The sequence below is a fragment of the Heterocephalus glaber genome, unplaced genomic scaffold (assembly GCF_053883595.1).
Source record: "Heterocephalus glaber isolate CG9 unplaced genomic scaffold, H.glaber_assembly_v1.0 deba00001600, whole genome shotgun sequence".
NCBI classification, from domain to species: Eukaryota; Metazoa; Chordata; class Mammalia; order Rodentia; family Bathyergidae; genus Heterocephalus; species Heterocephalus glaber.
In genome coordinates, this window is record NW_028258372.1 from 6,231,679 (window position 1) to 6,252,799 (window position 21,121).

The 21,121-nt window shown below is 40.5% G+C and overlaps 1 protein-coding gene across 2 annotated transcripts in view; it reads right to left on the reverse strand.

Moving 5' to 3' along the window:
• Nucleotides 1–21,121, reverse strand: part of Smyd3 (SET and MYND domain containing 3) — an 877,202-nt gene that overhangs the window by 65,202 nt on the left and 790,879 nt on the right. The window contains exon 12 of one of the 2 annotated variants that reach the window (XM_087194067.1): nucleotides 5,565–5,747. The exons of the other annotated variant lie outside the window; for it this stretch is intronic. Within the exon in view, the coding sequence (XP_087050193.1) occupies nucleotides 5,718–5,747 (30 nt within the window). The 3' untranslated portion in view covers nucleotides 5,565–5,717. Of the gene's footprint in view, nucleotides 1–5,564; nucleotides 5,748–21,121 lie in introns of those variants that run through there. 2 annotated transcript variants of the gene reach the window in all.

Sequence of the window (21,121 nt, forward strand, 5' to 3'; positions counted from 1 at the left end):
CACCATCACAATAATGCAGTCTTCCTTCTACAGCCATCATGCTGGGGGCAGGGGTGGGGACTCAGCACCTCCTCAACACACACCTGTTCCTCTCATCTTGCACCTGGGTGGTGGAAGGGGGCAATAGAGAAGCTGGAGAGTCCACCTTTGGGCCTTCTCTGGCAATCACCACATGGGGGTGGACACCAGCTTTCCCCTCTCCGTGCCAGAACAAAGTGGATCATAATAGAGACTTTGCCTTACTCTATTCCTCTAGGACATTATGAAGTGTGGAATTTAAACACCCTGTGCATGCAACATGTGTGTCTGTGAGAAGGAAAGGCGACTCCTTCTGGGAAGGAGCATGGACTCCCAGGGAATTAAAGCTCTCACTGACCAAAGACGTACACAACCCTCCCTGGCCCACCTGCACGCCACTAAGGCTGCTTGGGTAGGGGTCACACAGCTCACCTGTCCAGCTGCCTGGGTGAGCAAAGGTGAGACAGACGGCAGAGGCAAGGGGATGGTGAACGTGTAACATCTCCTATAGAGACTGCTGCTCTGTGTGCATTCCAGGCAGAGCAGGGCACAGGCAGGTGGGTAGGGTTATAGCTGCCACAGCACAAAGCTCAAGTCTTCCCAGCTCGGGGTGCACTAGGAGGTTCTGAAGCTTGTCAGTGATCACAACCCTGGGAGGGAGAGGAGAGGCCTCGCCAGTGCCCCTGGCCTGAGTAACTTCAGCAGTTGGCAAATCCGAAGCTGGGCCTAGGACTGCTGCTCTTTTTGAGAAAGTGTTTCAAGTCTGGAGAGGGCAGAAAAGAATCCAGCTTTGGAAGCTAGACCTGCCTTGAAGAGTGAAGATAAGTGGAGGGCTCTGGGTTTCTCAGGAGATGAGACAGGTTTTCCTCTGCTCAATCTTGCTCCATTCTTGGGTTTAGAAGCTTGAAAACCTGAGCTGGCTTTACCAACACCTGCAATGCCCAGCTGGTTCCCACTTCCCTGGGGAACGTGATCCAGGAGCAGAAATAGAGGATTCTCATTTCTGTCCTCCCCTCCTGCCTCTTTCCCAACTTATTCAGCATCGCAGGACCCTTGGGAGATTTATAGCAACACTCCAGACAGCAGTGTACATGGTGACCACCACAGGGGCTCCAACAAAAGATAACCACCTCACAAACCTCAGGGCTTGCATGACCTTGGGAGGTCACCGACTTAAGTTTTTAGCTCAGGGAGTCTCAAGGAAAAAGGATTCTCCCTCTTCCTGGGCGCACATTTGAAGTCCCCACAGCTTCCAGAACCACTGCAGTCTCTTTATTAGTGAAATTATTATTAATGACATGGTTATTATTCTAATAATAATTTATAATATTACTATTTTTTATTTGGTGGGTGTGTGCTGGGGATGGGACTTAGGGCCTCATACAAGCTAGGCAAGCATTCTACCACTGAGCAACACCCCAGCCCCCTCTATAATTTAGGGCAATAGGGTTCTGCTCCCACCGTACTCCTGCATGGGTTTGTTGATTTGCAGGGAGCCGGGTATCCTCCTGCTACAAATGCATGTCCTATTATCTCTTTCTCTGGAGAATCTAATCCAGGTGACTTCCCTTCCAGGACTGTGGACTCCCTTTTTTCTAGTAAGAGCTCCCTTTGGGAGAGTCCAATAGGAAAAAAAGGAAATCCTCTCATTAGGACCCTCTGCATGGACAGTGACAGCATGAACCCTAATTACAGCACCTGAATTATTCTCTGCTATTTGCAAAGGAGGGAATCTCCAAGGTCCTTATTAAAACCTACAGAACTTGTGAAGAATGGTAAAATGAGACTGCAGGCATCTTTGCTGCATTGACAGGAGCATAAATAGGTCCTGAGGGCATCTGAACCCCAACAAGGTCAGCCCAGGCCAGCTTCACCCAACTTCCTCTTTGAAGAGAAGAGACAGTGAGCAGGAACGTGGGCCGTGGAGCTTTAGAGCAGACCCAGAGCTGTCAGATTTATGACTGCCTTTCATCTTCAGCACCACCCCACTGAGGTAAGTGTTAGCTCATAGCTTTGGACAGGGACCAATCTGAAGGTAAGAGGGAAGGTGAAAAAGGCATGTGAAGGGGGAAAAAAACAAGAAGGAGGATTTGCTGTTGGTTCATTCATGCATTCATTGCATAAATATTTATGGTCACCACAATGTGTCAGATGTGGTTCTGGAAACAGGAAGTCAACAGTGAACTAAACACACATGGAGCTCAAGTCTAGCAACATTTATTTCAGCGCCTGCTCTGGCAAGGTGTTATGGGCAAAGCGCAGCGTATAGCACTGCAGCTTCATGGAAGGAGATCCAGATTTGGAAGCTGGCTCTCCTGGGAGCTCTCTTCCGCCTCAACCTTCCTCTGCAACAGTCATGGTGCTGTCTATCTATCTGTCATCCTTCCCCTGCCCTCCTGCTGGCCTGGGAGCCCCTCGAGGGCAGGATGATCTCCACCCAGCCCAACACAGCCCCCATTCTTAAGCCACTGCTATCCAGTGATGACCAGCTACAAGCTACTGGCACAGGCTCAGTACCTGAGATGACAGGGAGGGAAGAGACCCAGCCCCTTCCTCCAGAGACCTGTGTTCTGCTGCAGAGATAGATAAAGAAAGAAACAATGGTTGGACGTGGCGAACTTCCTGGGGAACAGGCAGGTGCTCAAGCAAGGCAGAGGAGGAAATTCCTGGACAGGTAGGAGGAATGAGCAATGTCTCTGTCAGGTGGGGAAAAGAGAACGGTGCTCTAGATGGAGTTAGCAAGTTGAGCACAGAGGCGGGAGAGGATGGGCCTGCTGGGAGCTGGATGTGTCTCCAGTGCTGGAGCCATCTGGACCATGAGAAGCTGAGGAGCAGCGAGGCGCCATAGTAAAGAGCCAGGCCAGCCAGCATCAGCAAACAGTATGGGCACTCAGACTGAAGGGGTTTTACCCTTGCCCCTCATAGCAGAAAAAAAGGCCTCTCAGATATAAAATTACAAAATATTTGATTCAGAAGGAACCTAAGAGGTTCAGTAGTCACGGGTCATGGAGGCATTTATCCAAGGTCACAAAACTTAAAGTGGAGGCAGGGTATTGGAGTGTCCCAGACTGGGCTTTTTCACTACACCACACATCCTCAGGCAAAGCCTGTACTTTCATCGCCTGTAATTCCACCACTGTGGGAGACCGAGGCAGGAGGATCACAAATTTGAACCCTGCCTGGGCAACTTAGTAACTTAGTGAGAGTCTGTCTTGAAATAAAAATAAAATGAGGCTGGGAATATTGCTCAGTGTGAAGACTCTGGATTCACTCCCCAGTCTCTCTCACACACAAACACACACACACACGCATGCAAACATGCACACATGCACACACGCACACATGCATATCTTGCAACAATCCCTTGTTTTTCTAAGACACTAACCTTTCTCTAGAGTAACTGGAATCTTTTCCTGTTTATAGAAAACTCGGACATGGAGGCTGGAGGTCCAGGATCAAGGTGACAGTGGGGCTGGGCTCCTCGGAGGAGGCCTCTCCCCTTGACTGGCAGCTAACCACCCTCTTGCTGTGTCCCATGTCTCTCTGTGTGTCCAAATTTCCTCTTCTCTGAAGGATACCAGTAAGACTGGATTACAGCCCACTCTAACAGCCTCTTTTGAATTGAATTTCCTCTTTAAAGTCCCTATCTCCGAATGTACTGGTACCCCAAAGTACTCATGGTGAGAGCATCAACACATGAATAGGGTCTGGGGACACAACAAAGACCTATACAGTTCATTCCTTCATTGTCCCATCTCCTCTCTGTTGTGAGTCAAATGCTCCCTCTCTCTTGAGGCTTGGCAAAACCCATGCCATGCTGGGTTCTTGGTGATGGAAAAGCCCCATCTCTGGTACCTCTGCTTGCTCATGCTCTGTTGTATCTCCACAGCTAGACAGTAAACTCTGAGTGGGCAGAAACAGCATCTGCCCCCTCAGTCCCTAGCAATGTATTTCCTGTGTGTAAATGAATTCAATGGCCACATAGCATAATCTGAAGTCTTAAAACCAGAAAAGCAAAGAATCTTTTATTTTAGTTAGAAAAGCATACTCTAGCCATAGGAAGTACAAAGCTATAATATAATGAAGTCCCAGAACATGGTTTTTATATGTACATACAAATGTTTCTTTTCCTTATTTGGGGGGCTTTCTTTTTTTCTTTTAAGGGCTCCTTGGGTTGTTCTTATTTTGTTTTGCTTTTTGTACATCTGAAATATGATGAGCCAGTATTCCCTGAAAGCTCTTGAGAATCTAGCAAGCACCCAATATTAAATGTGTATGGAAAAGCTACCTAAATCTTATGGTTGTGTTGCTTGTTGCTTGACGGGATAATTTTCTTGTCTAATTCTTGTTTTTATTTCACTCCATGATTGTAAATGCACACACAGCCACATAAATCTTTGCATTAATATCTGGTTTCTATAGAAGATTCCCAAAAAGTAGGAAATCTGCCTTCTTTAGTAACATCCCACAAAGCTCATCACATTGCATAGGAGCAATGGGATCCCGAAATATCTCAGAAAGAAAAGTATTCTATGGGTAATGCTTGTTATTTTCAAAGGTTTTGCTTATTAATTACCCAGCCAGGCTTCCTCTCACTCTCTTATCCTGGAGGCATTGGCTTCTTGCATTGAAAAAGTAAACTGCCTAGAAGGACAAATAAAACAACCATAGTGGTTGATCCTTTACAAAAAGTCATTCCAATCTACTTAGTGGGTCATACTTCTTAACTCAGCCACAGGGAAATCCCAATTTATGCAAAAATAATTCTGTCTTCATTATTCCTTAATCCAGTGGGTGTCTATGGTAATGTGAACATTCCTTTTTGAAAGGAGAAGTCTGGCGCATGTGTCTTAATACATTCCTCTCCGTCTTCCTGAAATGCTACATTAGCAACCACGTCTGATTGCACTGGAACCTGCTCAGACCCCTGCTGATGCTCTTACAGGCCATTATTAATGCGGATCCCTCCAGGGGCTGTAATTTGGGACTCAATTTGCCATAAAATTGTCCTAAGTGTCACCTTAGTAATCGGAGATCATGTGACCCATGAAACATATCGAACTAAAAGATGGTACCTCCTGGAAATGAATGTCAAATTGTCCCTAACAGTAAAAAGACACCAGCCATTGTATGTGATGGGGAATTTTCCATGCTTCAGAGATCTAGGGGGTAAAAGGCTCTTTGTCTGCATTCCTTAAGCTAGGCCTACATGGCTGTGTGCTGACTCTTCATTGATGAAGGCATCAATGAATATGTTGAAGACTTAGTGCACAAACCTGGTACCTGACAATCCCTCAAGTGGATTTACTGCTTCTGCTATTGCTTAGACAGAGATTCACCTTGTTGCCCATGTGGGCCTGGAGCTCCTGGGCTCAAGTGATCCTCCTGCTTCAGCCTCCTAAGTAGCTGGGACTACAGGTGAACCACCATGTGCAGCTCCTCAGGTAGGTTATCTTTTTATCAAAACATTCACATGAATGTTGATTAAAAAAAGATTTTTTGCTGATTAAACAGCTTAGCTATTAAATCTGGAAAAAGAAAAGGTAATTTGGCTAATCATTATGGAAGTGCAAGTCAAAATCACAATGAGATACCATTTCAAACCCATCAGGAGGACTATAAGAATAGAAAAGAAAATAACAAACATGGCACAGTGACACACACCTGTAATCCCAGTTGAGGAAGGAGAATTGCAAGCTCTAGGCCAGCCTGGGCAATGCAGTGAGACCCTGTATCCAAAACAAAACAAAACCAAGTAGAAAGTAATGAGTGCTGACAAGGACGGGAGAACCTTTATTCATTGCTAGCTGGGAATGTAAACTGGCGCAGCCACTGGAAAACAGTATGGAGGTTCCTCAAAAACTTAACCACGGTATTACCTATATGAGCTAGCAATTCCAGCTCTAGAGATGTAACCAAAGAACTGAAAGCAGAAACTTGAATAGATACTGGTATACCAGTGTTCATAGCAACATCATTTACAATAGTCCAAAGGAGGAAACAACTCAAATGTCCAGTAACAGATGCATGAGTAAACAAAATGAGATATGTACAAACAATGAAATATTATTCAGCCTTAAAAAGAAATGAAATTCTGACACATGTTGCAACATGGATAAAACTTGAAGACATAATGCTAAGTGAAGTAAGCCAGACACAGAAGGAAAATATTTTATGATTTCACACACATGAGGTACCCAAGGTGGTAGCTACAGAGACAGAAAGGGTAGCAGGGGTTGTTCTTTATAAACTTGGGAGCACTCAGGGGGAGACAACTTTTACTAAAGCAAAATCCTCCCGACAAGTGATTGAGTCAATATTCTTTACCACATTGCTGAAGTATTTTATACTTTTGCATTGACTTTAACTGCTCTGCCTACTTCCTAAGGGGCTGAGAAGCTGAACACCTGGGCAGGACTTTTGACTGCTTCATAGAAGGAGGAGGCAAAGACTGGTGTGTGAGTTTCAACAACAGGGCCCCAATAATTCTCTCCATTTGGGGGCTGAGCTTGCAAAGGGCCACACCCTAGGAGTCAGGGTGAACTGGGTGAACTGGGTGAACACGGTGAACTGGGGTAGGCTGAACTTAGTTACAAGCCACCTCAGTTCTTGAAATTGAATTAAAGGTGATCCAGCATTGCTAGCTGGTCAAGCCACATCCTAGAAACAAATACATATAAATCTTCTCTGGAGGAAGATAACATTTTTATGTCTTAATTATTCCTATAACTTTTTATATAAGGTATTTGACACTCAAAAATAATCAAGTATAAAAGAGACCAAACAACATAAAGAAAACCCAAAAGAATGTTTACTTCAAACAGATTCAAAGAGGCCCCGATGATGGACTTATCAGATACATACTTTAAAGTAGATAGGCTTAATATATTCAAAAAGAAGAAAGACTGAACCAAGACTGTTCACAAAAACTATGCTGTTAAAATTTTTTAAATTCTCAAAATGAAAAATAAAGTAGCTGAAATTCAAAGCTAAATGATTAGGTCTAATGACAGATTAGACTCAGTTGAAGAGAGAACTAATGATCTAGAAGGAAATATCTGCAATGAAGTGATAGAATCAGAAGAATGAAAAACAGAAAAGAAGGTAAGAGGAAAGAAAGGCATAACATGCATGAAGCTGGAGTCTCCGAAAGAAGCAAGCGATGGGGAAGAAGAAATACTGAAATAAATATTGGCTGAGAATTTTCCGGTAACAGATGAAAGAAATCAAAACACCCCTGGTTCAAAGAACCCTACAAATGCCAATTGGGGTAAATGGAGAGAAACCTCAACTTAAACAATATAGTAAAACTGTCAAAAAGGGGAGAGAGGCTATGTAAGAAAATAAAACAGAATACTGTCAAAGGATGAACAATAAAATAGTATCTGATTTCTCAACAAAAATTATGAAAGCCAAAAACAATAGAAAGAAATATTCAACATTGTAAAATAAAAATATCTGCCAATCTAGAATTTCAGTGAAAATATCCTTCAAAACTGAAGGTGAAATGACGCTATTTTCAGATAACTGAGAAGTGAGAAAATTAATCATGAGCAGATCCACTATGAGAAAAAGGACATGCGTTAGGCAGAGAAAGTGAACCCATATGGAAGTCCAGAGATCTAGAGAGAAAAAGAACAATAAAAAGGATAAATGTGGGTGAACCTAAAAACATGTTGACTCTATAAGACAACAATTATATGTGAGTTAAATGACATAAATAGTATACACAACAGAGACAGCAGGCGAATCAGGAGAAATGAAGTCAAGAATGTTAAGAATTTTTGCTTGGCACAGTGGCACCTGCCTCTCATCCCAGCACTCAGGAGCCTGAGACAGTTAGGATCATTACAAGTTCGAGGCCAGAGTGGCTACATAGTGAGTTTAAGGCCCGCCTGAATCTCATAGTGAGACCCTGTCTCAAACTTCCCTCCCCCTTAAAAAAGAAGGTTAAGATTTTTGTATTATCTAGGAGGAGGTTAAAAGTACTGGTAAACGTTAAACTTTGATAAGTCAAGGATGCATGTTCTAATTTTTGAGTAAACACTAAAAAATAGTATATGGGGTATAATTGCTAACTAATGGGCAGGGGACAAAAATGTAAAAGAAGATAAGGAAAGAACATATAATAGCTGATAGAAATAGAAAGTTACTTGTAAAAAGGTATAATTACATTCAAATCAATAATTATATTAAATAAATGTTCCAATTAAAAATAAAGATTGTGAGATTGGATTTTAAAAATTCATGCTATGCTCTTTGCACTAGACATATCTGAATGATAAAAAAATACCAGAAATTTGATATTTTTTAATTAAAAGACAGAAAATGATTAATTTTACTAGAGGATGACATACTGCTTTTCAAGTGATTATATAAATTTTACTCCCTTGTACAAAAGTTTTTGTTACTCTACGTCCTGCTTAAGGCTGATACTGTCAGATTTAAATTTTTTTTTCTAGTTTAGTGAGTGTATAGCAGTATCTTATTGTGACCTAAATTTGCATTTTCTTGATTATTAATGTAGGTAAATACACGATTGGGGGTTTGGATTGTCCCTTCTGCCTTTTAAATTTTTCTGCCATTTGACTTATTTTCCTATTTTCATTGATGTAGTTTCTTCAACATTTTGGATACTAGTCTTTTGTATCTGGATGGCTCCTATTTACATTTTTTAAAGTGTTTTTTTCTTGTCTTATCTACTATAAAAGAATCTTACATTCATCACTGATTCAAAGCACAAACAACAGGCTCAGGCTCAGGAGAGTATCCAACACCCACGCTGGTCTACAGCTGGTGCAGTAATTGGAACTGCGTTAAGCCAGACCACCACTCGGTCAGCATAGTCACTTCGGGACCATGAGGTACAGGGTAACCAGCGAATTCTATGGACTGGAAAACACAGCCATACCTCCTGTGCTATAAAATGAGTTCCTCAGTTAGAAGCAATGTGTGGGATACAAGGAAAGTAAATAGGGTATTCTGCAAATACATGAATGGGGATTCTGGCAGAGACATTGTGAAGAAGGAAGACTAATGCCCCATAACAGTTCACAGAGACCAACCCCTGAAATTACCTATTTCCCAGTGAAACCAGCTTGCCATCTGGAAACAGGTTAAAGTGGAAAATAATGGACAAGGCCCTAGTCTAATATCTATGGGCTCCTTTTTCAAGTGATTAGATGTCAGTGGTTTAAAGTAATCCCTGCACCATGAATTCTATGCTTACCCCGGTGCTTAAAGTAGCCCTTTGATTGTAAATTGTGCTCCTTTCTGTAGAGAAAAGTTCCATTCATCACAACCTGCTACATCCCTATTCTCAGCCAGCTGGTTGGCAGAAGTGTGCTGATGATTGTAAGGGTCTGGGAAGTGGTGAGCTGCTCTGTACGTTTGTCACCCATTGACCAACAAGTTTTCATTTAGTATCCTCTATGTCTAGGAGCATACAGAGAATTATTTCAGAATGTACGCCTTGCTAGTTCTTTTCATTAGAGCAGCATAATGCGTGTGCTCTTTGGGGACTTATGTGTATGTACTGTACTTATAAAGTAAAACAAATGTGTGGGGCACAGTGCTTCTTCTCAGGTTGTTGGGACATCTGTGAAACCACCTCTGATTTGTAGCACTAACAAGCATGACAGTCTGTCTGGTGAGCATTAGGAACATCGAGGTAAATGTTGTGCTTTGTTTTATTTATTTGTGTTTTTTTCCCCTTAAATTGAGAAGATACCCAGCAGCAGAATAGCGGGGTCAAATGGCACTTCCAATCCTAGTTCTTTGAGGTATCTCTATACTGATTTCCACAGTGGTTGCACCAGTCTACACTCCCACCAGTAATGGGAGATTGCTACTTTCTCCAAACTATTCATTATAATTATCATTCCCACCTTGTCGCTGCAGGTTAAGCTTTGCCCCTCTAGGATCTCATCATTCCCAGTGAAATTGGAGAACCCATTTCAATACTGGTATCTCTCATCATCAACTCTCGATTCAGAAAACCACAACCACCACAGTTTTTCAGAGATGCTGATATTCCCATCACCAAAACATTTTCAGTGCATTAGTAAAAGGAATGTCCTCTAGGAAGTATGGAGACTGGGTGGTTGCGAGGGTAATGTAATATTGAGAAAATACTACAACATTTTTATCTCCTTAAATCCTCTGCATCACACCATGCAAGTTCAACCTTACTAAATGAGACACTGTATTCTAAGCATTTTATCATTTCTTGTTTACCAAGCAAGCAAACAAATTATTAAAGTTACTCCTATCTCTCAGGGTAAAATATTAAATCCACAATCTTTGCGGTGTGCATCCACCCATACTGAAACATTCAGATTGATCCAGGATCTAATATTTTTAGATCAATTCCCATACATATATAAGCTATTTTTTTCTAAGGTGGTCATCATATGGTGCTGGAAATCTATGTTTAGTTATGTATCTGGGGGCAATGAAAGGTGACAAGAGTGGGCTTGGAAAAGAATAAGCATACCCCTCATAAGTCAATTGTTTCTGGTGGCATCACTATAGAGCCTTCGTTAATCAAAGGAGGGTAAGTGGAAGAAGCACGTCACTTTCTTTGGGAAGAAAAGCTCAAAGATATTTGGGAATTTGAGGTGGTTATGTTAGTCCAATTATATAAAACATCTTTCTTTTAAATTTCCCCTTTCCTTATCAATGCCATACCTTTTATGTAAGACATTTGGTGAAACTCTGAATTCAATTTTCATGGAGTTCCACTCACAACTACAAAAAACAATCCTTTTAGGGCTACTCTGGAAATTTTCCATTTCCCTAGCTAAATATAAGTTTATGCTATATTTTGGGTCTTGAATCTTCCCCAAAGACCCAGCGGTAAAGTTGTGGTCCACAGCTTGGTGCTAGTGGGAGGTGGTAGATCCTGTAAGAGGTGGGACATAGTGGAAGATCTTTGGGAAGCACACCTTCAAAGGTGGCTGTGGGACCCCAGGCTCCTCCTTCTCATATATTATTCCATTACATCTGACTTATAGTGATGCAGATGAAAAATAACCTATAAATCTAAATGGCATCCAGGAACTGGGGATTTAGCTCAGTGGTTCTACCGCCTGCCTCGCAAACACAAGGTCCTGAGTTTGATCTCTGGTACTAAAAAGAAAAATCTAAATGGCATCCTTTTGAAAGTAATTGTTTTCCTCTGGTGGCCTTTAATATTTTCTCTTTCCTCGGTTTTCTCTAAATTCAAAATGATATTTCTGCAGTGGATTTCTTTGTATTTACCATGCTTGGGGAAATGGACTTTTGAATCTGCAGATTAATGCTGGGAAATTTTCAACCATTATATGCTCAAATGTGGTCGGTGTCTTTTTTCTTACGGCTCTTAGAGCAAATGTACGGTAGAGCTTACAACTATATCCTTCCCTTCTCATTTACTATATTTTCCATATTTTTCTCTCTCTGTGATGCATTATGGGCAAAGTCTTCTGATCTGCCAATCTACTATTTTTTCTCTGCTACAATCAATCTGCTGCCAAGAATATCCATTGCCATTTTGATGTTAATAATTATATTTTTCATATATCTTTGTGGTGTGAGGCTTTTCATTTGTTTCTGCTAGAGATGTGGCAATATTACTGATTCAGAACAGTTCATAGCTTGAGGTTCTTTGCTCAACCACGGTTTTGCCTGGGTAGATTGCAAACTTATATAAGGTCTGGCCTCCAGGCACCAGTCTTACAGGATATTTTTTTGCCTCCCTTGTCCTTTCATTTAACATTCATTGCACTTTTCAGCACCAAGACATCCTATTTCCTCTAATAATAAAGCTTTCGACATTTGAGGTCCCAGCTGAATTGGACAGGGTCTCCTGCAGGTCTGACTACCTTGCGGAGCTCATGAGCCTAAACTCCTGTCCCTTTCCTTCTTAAGCCTCTGGAGTCCAGGTATGTGATAAAAACAACTTGTACAGTCAGAAAAAAAAAATGGAAACATCTCCCTAGTTATCAATAGTATTCTTAGAGAGATAAAGTACCGCATTCATAAAATAAGAGCAGGATGCTATTTTAAAAGCATTGAAAGAAAAATAAGAGCTTTTGAAGATTAAAAATGATGGTAGTGCAAGTAAAAAATTCCTGCAAAAAGTTTGACAGGTAAAATGGGGGTAAATTGTTCAAAAAAGTAAGGAAGAATATGAAGAGACAGAAAATAAGAGACAAGAGCATTAGGGAACTAGAACCATCCAGTGGCTTTCTGAGAAAAATCTGAGGCTGTCTTTATTCTACATTTGGTTTGCATGCTCAAGGCTGCTATTTATCTTTAAAATTCTAGAGTTGTGGGCCAGGGATTTAGCTTAGTGGTTCTGCCGCCTGCCTCACAAGCTCAAGGACCTGACTTTGATCCTTGGTACCAAAAAAAAAAGTCTTTAAAATTCTAGAGTTGTAAATAATTTTCTCTCACAATTTTGAAGGTTTTTCTCCTTTGTCTTCTAAATGCCATGGTTGTTTTTGAGAATTCTGATATTATTATTCTGGTTAAGAAATTTTTTATTTCTTTCCTGGAAACTTGTCAAATCTTCTTTCTGCTTGTCATGTTCTGAAATTTCAGAATTATGCATCATCAGGTAGATTATTACTAAATCTGGATAATGTAGTCCATTTCAGTTTGAAAAATTATATCTTTTAGTTCTGTGATTTTTTTCCTGCAATTATTACATTGCTAATTTCCTTTCCTCTAATTTCTCTATTTCCTCTTTCTGAAACTCTTATTATTCATAAGATATTGATGATAGTGGACTTTTGTTAAATTTCCCCATAAAGACTGTAAGGAAGCATCCTTATATCCAGCAGTCTGAATAAAGAGGAAAAAAGTTTATATTTATTCACTGATTTTTAATTTTGCTTTTGAATTTATACTAGCATAGGAAAAGGAATATTCAAACAGAAAAAATTAATATACTTTTATTCTAGACTGCTAAAAAATAAAGATCATATGATAGAAAGAAAAGTAAAACAGGCTGGGGATTTAGCTCAGTGGAAGTGCAAGGACCCAAGTTCGATCCCCGGTACCAAAAAAAAAAAAAAGAAAAGTAAAACAACTGAACTTTTCTCAAGCCATGTTGCATTTGATATACGTGTATATAAAATCAGCTGAAGATTAATTCATAAGCAAAATTACAAGACACAGAGCAGAGCTACCCACTTATGGAGAAAACATACACAATATGCAAGCAAACTATAGTGCCCTTCTATATTTTGTAGAAGAAAATTAAAAAGAATTGAAATAAATATATAAGAATATTTAGGAAAGAAATTATGAGATTTTATGAAAAATCAATTAGAATGCTTAGAAACACAAATTATGGACTAAAGACTCAGTGGATATCATGAAAGCAAATTCAACATGGAAAAAATCTCAATAATAAAGAGGAAAACAAAGCTGAAGAAATGAGCCAGAATGAAAGAGGCAAAGAGATGAAAACATGAAAGAAGCATGAAATGAAAATATATAAAATCCAATTATGAATTCTAGAAAGAGAAATTGAAAAAAATAGATAATACATGGAGAAATAATTTTTGAGAAATTTCCCAAACCAATAAAAGACATGAACCTTCAGGCTCCAGAAGTAAAACAAATCTAGAGGGGCTGAGGATGTAGCTCAGTGGCGGAGCACTTGTCTAACATGGACAGGGTCCTGGGTTCAACCTCCAGTACAACAAAACAGAACAGAACAAAACGAAATACCAGAGATGATAATATTGCTCACAACCCAGCCTTGAGCAGGATCTAACTTCACAGCAGAGTTGTAGCAACTGGCTCAAGTTTGTGGAGTTTATTGGCCATTCTGGTGTCCCTTCATCCAGAAGCAGCTGACCTGATAGAATGATAGAATGTAGAGCTTAGTGTGTCATTAGCTCGGAAACTACCCCGTGAAAAAGGGTGATGTTCTATGTAATTTGCTTATGCTTTGAATCAACAACTGCTAGACAAAGCATTTCCTAGAATACACATTCTAGGAAACAAGTAGTGGGTGAGGGGAGGGAAAGTGGCTTCTCAGGATTACAATGCATACTGTATTTGCAGAATTTTCACATCCTGTCCCGATGCCATTTGGATCTGCTGGTTTAAATGTTTTAGCTTCTATGAAAGGAATGATTCTTCCAGGGAATACAACCATGGATCCTGTATAGAAGTTGAGACTGCCACATGGTTACTTTAGAAGCCTCATCTTCAACAAGCAAAGATGCACATTATGCTCTGGTTGGGTTGATTGATCCCACTATCAATTTGTCACTGCAAAGTGAAGGAAGACCACTCCTGAACCCAGGGGATTCTCTGAAATACATCACAGTAATTGCATTATTTAGTTTAATAGAAAACTGAAGAAACCCAGAAAAGCAAGAAGGCTAAAATGCCACACACTCCAGGAATGAACATTGAATCACTCTACCAGGTAAACAATCCTAACCAGAAGAAATGCTGACTAAAGACAAGATGATTACAGAATTGGTAGAAGCTAAAGAATTTTTTTTTTTTGGTGGTACCGGGGATTGAACTCGGGTCCTTGCGCTTGCGCAGCAGGCAGCAAAACCACAGAGCTAAATCCCCAGCCCAGAAGCTAAAGAATTTTAAAATATCATTCAACACATAAATAGTTAGGAATCAGTGACCATATGAGGAAGGTTAGTGGTGCTTAATTTTGCACCATGGCTTATCATGGAGTAGAGTTCTTAAGGAATGTTTTTGAAGACACTATTTAAGGAATACAAGGCAAAACATCAAAATAGATTCAAAAAATCTATGCAAAATGGGAGATTAAATATCACAGATAAAGGGGAAACTACCCAATATAAAAAGAACTAAAGGTAAGGCAGGGGAGGGAGTGAAAGAAGAACAAGGAATCCCCTAGAAAAATGAGTAAAAGACATGTAAAGTTCATTCTCAAAAAGATAAACTAAAGGCTTTTTAAATATTTGAAAATACACCCAATATTACTAATAAGAAGAAGATATAAATTTAAACTATGCCAAGATAACATTTCTTACTTATCCACTTCACAAATGTTTCAGAAGCTGGGAAACCCAATGTGCTTACTGGACAGGATGAGGGAAACAGGCCTTGTTATACAATGTGTGTTGAAGGGAATTTGACAATACCTAATAAGTTATGCATGCATTTGTTCTGTGTCCCAGCAACTCGCCTACTAGGAAATTATCCTGAAGATAATCTCCAGCAGTGTGAAAATCATATTATGTCCACGTTTATGTATTATTGCATTATTTATAATAGCAAAACAAATCACAGCTGGTGCACACCTGTAATTCCAGCACTCTGGGAAGCTGAGGCAGGAGAATTTGTCTATTCTCTTGTTCCTCCCATTTGGAATGGAAATGTTAACCCCAAGTCATTGTATGTTGGAAGTATTTATCTTTCTTTTTATTTTTATAGCATCTCACAGCTAAGGTATTGCCTTGATTCTCAGAGGAGACTTTGGACTTGAACTTTTGAGCAATGCTAGGATTGTTGAGATTTGGGAGAAGATATTAGTTTATTTTTAATTGTACACAGGATGGAATTGTGACCTTGTTATTTTCTCTACTTGGAGATGAAGTGTGGTTTAAAATATGTTTGGGTGTCCAGCTGATAAGGCGTAGACATATGACGGTTAATCTTGTCACTGGTTTGAGAGATGTGCAGGAGATTAGCAAAGCACATTTCTGGGTGTGCCTGGGTCAGTAATGGTGGCATCACACTGGGGACTATGTCTGGTCCCTGGTCCCTTCCTCTGCTGGTCTTCTCTGCTTTTTGCTTCCTGCTGACATAAAGCAAGCAGCTTTCCTTTGCCATGTCCTTCTGCCATGATGCTTCTGCCTTGGAGCCAGCCAACCATGTCTGAAACTTCTGAAACCATGAGCCAAAATAAACCTGTTAAGTTGTACATCAGTTTTGTCTAAGCAACGGAAAGGTGACTAATCCACAGATCTAGGGTGGGACAATATGAAGCGGGCTGGGAACATCTTTCAATGTCCCAAAGTAAACAGTGTTTCAAAAATCATAGGAACATGTTGGAAAAAGGACTTGTAAGTCTACAGCAAATATGCTGCCTTGGTGGTCATTTTGTGTTTTGTTATCTGGCTTTGATAATTTCTCCCCGTCTTTTCTTTCTGTCTGAGGCCAGATAGCTCTTATCCCAAACTCATATCATGACCTTGCACCCAGCAGAATTCTGAGATAATATTTTCGTACAGGAAAGATTTTGCATCAGTTTGTCTCAAATTTCATGCTTCCTTGGTTTAAAGTGCCCAGTCACTACCCTGCCACCCTATTGCTTATGTTCTGCACACTGGACCCTAATAAAACCAAGTTCCCCACTCCTCTCTCTTTCTTCACATACTCCCTGGTCTGTGTGTGTGGCCTACAGGCTTGCCATGTACCTACAGGACCTTTAAGCAATAAAATCTTTATTTACATTTTATGTTCTCCTAATCACTAAAGGAACCCTCTCTATCTTAGAGATTCTAAATTAGGGAACAAATTTGAAGATCCCAATGACCAAAGATGATACATCTTGAACACCAAGAATAATAATTGCAGTTATAGATTACATTTGAATTAGAAAAAGAAAGTCTTGGACTAGAACTTTGAGAATGGATAATATTTAGGTAGATAGAGAAGAAATGAAATTCAGTCAGTATGAACAAAACAAGGAGCTGGCAAAGAAGGGAGCATCAAGCAGGAGTCTGGGTGACGAGGCCACCCCTGCTAGTGTGGCAGATCCAGGGAGCGGAGGTCAGGAAGGTTGAGATTTGGTAGTTTGAGGGCATGAATACAAGTCTGAAGATTGACTCTGAGTGCTACTCTATGTTACTAAGCAGTGAAAGTTCAAGGGGAAATGATACAACAGGCATCTCTGCTGGCAGCCACAAGGAAGAAGAAAGGGAGATCATCAAGGGGTCTTTGCAGCAGCTGAACTGGGAGCTGGCAAAGGTGCTGAGTATGAATAAACAATAAAAATGTCTGAAATTAAAAATGCCTGTCTCAGGCCGGGGATTTAGCTAAGTGGTTCTGTCACTTGCCTTGAAAGCGCAAGGACCCGAGTTGGATCCCCGGTACCAAAAAAATAAAAATAATTTTAAAAATGCATGTCTGGATAAATTTATTTCCTTGATAAAGGAGAAGGGAGAATCAAAGGCTGGGTTTCCCTGCTTAAGGACGATGTGGGCACTGAATTATATATGGAAGGGAGAGAATTGGTTTTCAGTATGTTGTGGATTGGATTTGAATATGTTGACTGTAAGCCAACAGCATTTTGATGCTTATAAAACTCAAAAAGTTGAGGTAATGTCCCAATTTTGAGGTGCTACTGGCTCTTCCTATTAGCCAGCTTGATCTCTTACAGACCTCTGGGAAAGGTGGGTTTCAGTGTCCTCTTGAAGCTCCTGCCAATGATTATTTGTCATGAGGATTTCATGGGGCTCCACAGACACTTTGAGGGAGCATAACATCTACTCCCATTTGGACCAAGAAAGAACTGTCAAGACTAACTCAGGGGCAGGCCCAAACACACGGAATTTCTTCTTCATTCCTGCAGCGAAGTCTGACTGAGGGGCCTGTGGTTTGTGGCTGTCTGGCTCCTGTAGGGTCTGCTGCCCTCCCTGCCTGCTGGCCCTCAGCCTGGCTAGAGGAGCGCGTCCTGAGCACCATCATCATTGTGAGCAGGCAACCGGGCAGCCTTCCTCCCCACACTCTTGGCATTCATGTGGCATGGCTATAAATTATGCCCAGCGTGTTCATTTTCAGTTTAAATGTGTTCTCATCCCAGAGGAGCGACTAATGGTGTCAAGTTACTGATGTGAAAAAAGCCTGCCGCTACAATGACTATGGATTAATGAAATAGCAGTCGTGGAGGCTCGGGTGGCAATAAATCGTCAGCCACTGGTGACATGGATTTTAAATTATGTTCTCCGCCCCCTTTCCTCTTCTCCAAAATCATTTTGCTGTAAAGTTGTTGGGTAAATGTTTACCTTTGCTTAAATGTTTGCATTCTATTAAAAGTTGAGGCAAAGCAAGGCCCCTTCCTCTTAGAAAACTGCAAGCCAGCTCAAGGGGATTTAAAAGCCTATCATACTTTTCTAGGAGGCATGAAGCAAATCTCTTAATCCAGGATCATCTGTGACTGATAAATTTCATTCAGAAATTGGCAAACAGCATTCTATCGGTGAACTCTGCCCACTTGATATTTGTTACTATCTCTACTTTTTCTTATTGCCTTTTATTTCTCTGATGAATTTTAAATGAGGAACCAATATAGTTCCCACCAGTGTTTCTGAAATGTAGCAAGTCTATTTTTCATTTGATGAAGAACCCCGGGGAGTCTATTGATAGGCCATGGAAAGTCTGAGAATTCCTGATTCTAAAAGCAAATTGTTCATATGTTTTTCTAGAAAGATATAAATCTATAAATTTCATCAAATTTACTAAATCTTCTGTAAGAGCAAAAAAAAAAATTTAAGGGTTACTATGGTGAATTGCATAGATGGCTATACTTTCTTCCTCTTCACATATTCAAGCCCTTGCAATAGGGTTTTGCAGCTCTTTCTGTTGAGAGGAGGGGTATTTGTCCATCCCTTGATTTTTGGGTTGGACTTGAGACAAGCTTTGACCTATAGGACTTTAGCAAATGTAATGGAAGAAAACCTGAAAAGAACTTGGACTTTGGGGATGGCCTACTTATAATTCCTGGACCTTTACTGCTACGTGAACAGAGCTGGGTTAACCCCATGAGCTACATGGCCCAGGCAACCCGATTTTCCTACCTGACCCCCTAGCAACTGCAGACAGTGAGCACAGCTATGACCAGTCACACCTGAGCCAAACCAGAACAGTCCAGCTCACACTGCTGGCTACATAAGTCTGAGCTAAATAAACATGATTTAGAGCCACTAACTTTGGGGCTATCTTATTACCCCAAACTGATACATGTTCTATACCAGCCACTGCACATTTTGAGGCGGGGAGCATGTTCTATTTGATTTTTGTATTCCCTTTTCCTAAATACATAGGAATGATTTGATATTTGTTTAAATGGGTAGAACTGGCCTCCCCAAGACTGCGCTTAAGCCTTTTCTCAAGGTCTCTTAGTAAATCAGAGACCTGCCACCTGGCTGGAGGATTTGCCATTCCCTACATGAGGGCTGTGGAGGCTCCGTAATGGGGCCAAGGAGCATGGGGTGCTGCTCTGGATCCTGCCATCACTCTCTTCATCTCGTCTCCTTGTTTGTAAAGTAAGGTGTGGTGTGGAGAGCAGCATGTTCTCTAAGAATCCTTCAGCCGTGGGGACCCCACGGTTTGAGTCACTGAGTCTCCTCTAAGCATGAAGGACTATGCTGCTCCCAGGATCAGTGAGCCATGAAAGACTTTATTTTTTTTGGAAGAGGAAAATAAAAGTTTTTTAAAAATCAGTCTAAAGCAGAAAAATGGAAAAGAAGTCTAAAGAATTGGGAAAGTGGAAAGAGGAAAAGAGAAAAAAGAAAAGAGAGGAAGTTGATTTGAGTGGATGCTAGAGCCTTGCTCACTGCAGGATAAGGGAGCCTCAAGCTCTGCCCATCACACACTGAACCAAAGATTTGGGGAATGACTGAAAAAAATGTTATGGAAAGATAGGATAGCACACATAAAGAGCTCATGAGAAAGGTTTACACAAAGAGTCATGAGAGATTTGGATACATTTTTGTTTTTAAATTAAGACTTCCTATTCTTTCCTAGTAACACCTAAAATGACTTCTTTCTAGGATTTAGGATAAAAATTCTTGTGTTGGAGATGTATTTAGAAACAAATAATGTTCACAGACATCATTCATCACAAAGAGTAAAGATGTCTCAAAATTCTGTGTCTTCATAAAAGACCCTGGATAGTCAAAACAATCTTGAACAAAATGAACAAAGTTGGAGGCATCATAATGCCCGATATCAAGACCTACCACAGGGCCTCACAGTAACCAAGACGACATGGTGTGGGATAGAAACAGATGCACAGGTCAATGGAGCAAATAGAGGCCCCCGAAGAACACCCATGCATCTACAGACAGCTAATTCTCGAAAAAGGCACCAAAGACATTCAGCCTGCTCGATAAATGGTACCAGGAAAACTGGATATCCTCCTGCAGAAGAATGGAACTAGAACCCTCCCTCTCACCCTGTACAAAAATCAACTTAAAATGGATCAAAGACCAGAGTGTACCACCTCAAACTGAAATGATTGTCTAAAACACAGGGAAAACCCATTGACAGAGGCAACGATTTTCTGAATATGACCCCTAAAGCATACGAAAGAAAATACAAAATAGACAAGTGGGATTACATCAAATTAAAAATTTTCTGAATGATAGTGGAAATAATAGAGTGAAAAGAAAACCTACTCTCTGGGAGAAAATATTTGCCAACTATCCAAAATATATAAAGAACTTAAAAAACTAAACCCCAAATAATCCAATTATAAGATGGGCAAATGATCTGAAGAGACTCTTTGCAAAAGCCAACAAATATATTTTAAAAAGATTCAACATCATTAGTCATCAGGGAAATGCAAATAAAAATCATGAGATTCTATCTCACTCCAGTTAAAATGGCTATTATTTTTTTTAAAACCCCAAATAACAATAATAAATCCTGGTAAGGATGTGCAGCAAAAGGAACTCTCATGCACTGTTGGTAGGAATGTAAATTACCATGACCACTGTGGAGAACAGTAAGGGGATTCCTCAAGAAACTACACAGATCCACCTGTCCCCCTTCTGGGTATACATCCAAAGGAAATTAACAAATCAGCATATTTACGGTTGCATTATTCACAATAGCCATGATATGAAATCAACCTAGGTGCCCACCAAGAAATGGATAAAGAAAATGTTGCCACAGTGGGACATTATTCTGCCACAAAGAAGAATGAAATCCTATTATATGCAGCAAAATGAGTAGAACTAGAAGTTACTATGTTAAGGGGAACAAACCAGACACTGAAAGACAAGCACCACATAGTTTCCCTCATATATGGAAGTCAAAGGAAAAGAAAAGTTGACTCAAATGTAGAACACTGATCACTAGAAGCTGGGAACTGGAAGAGAGA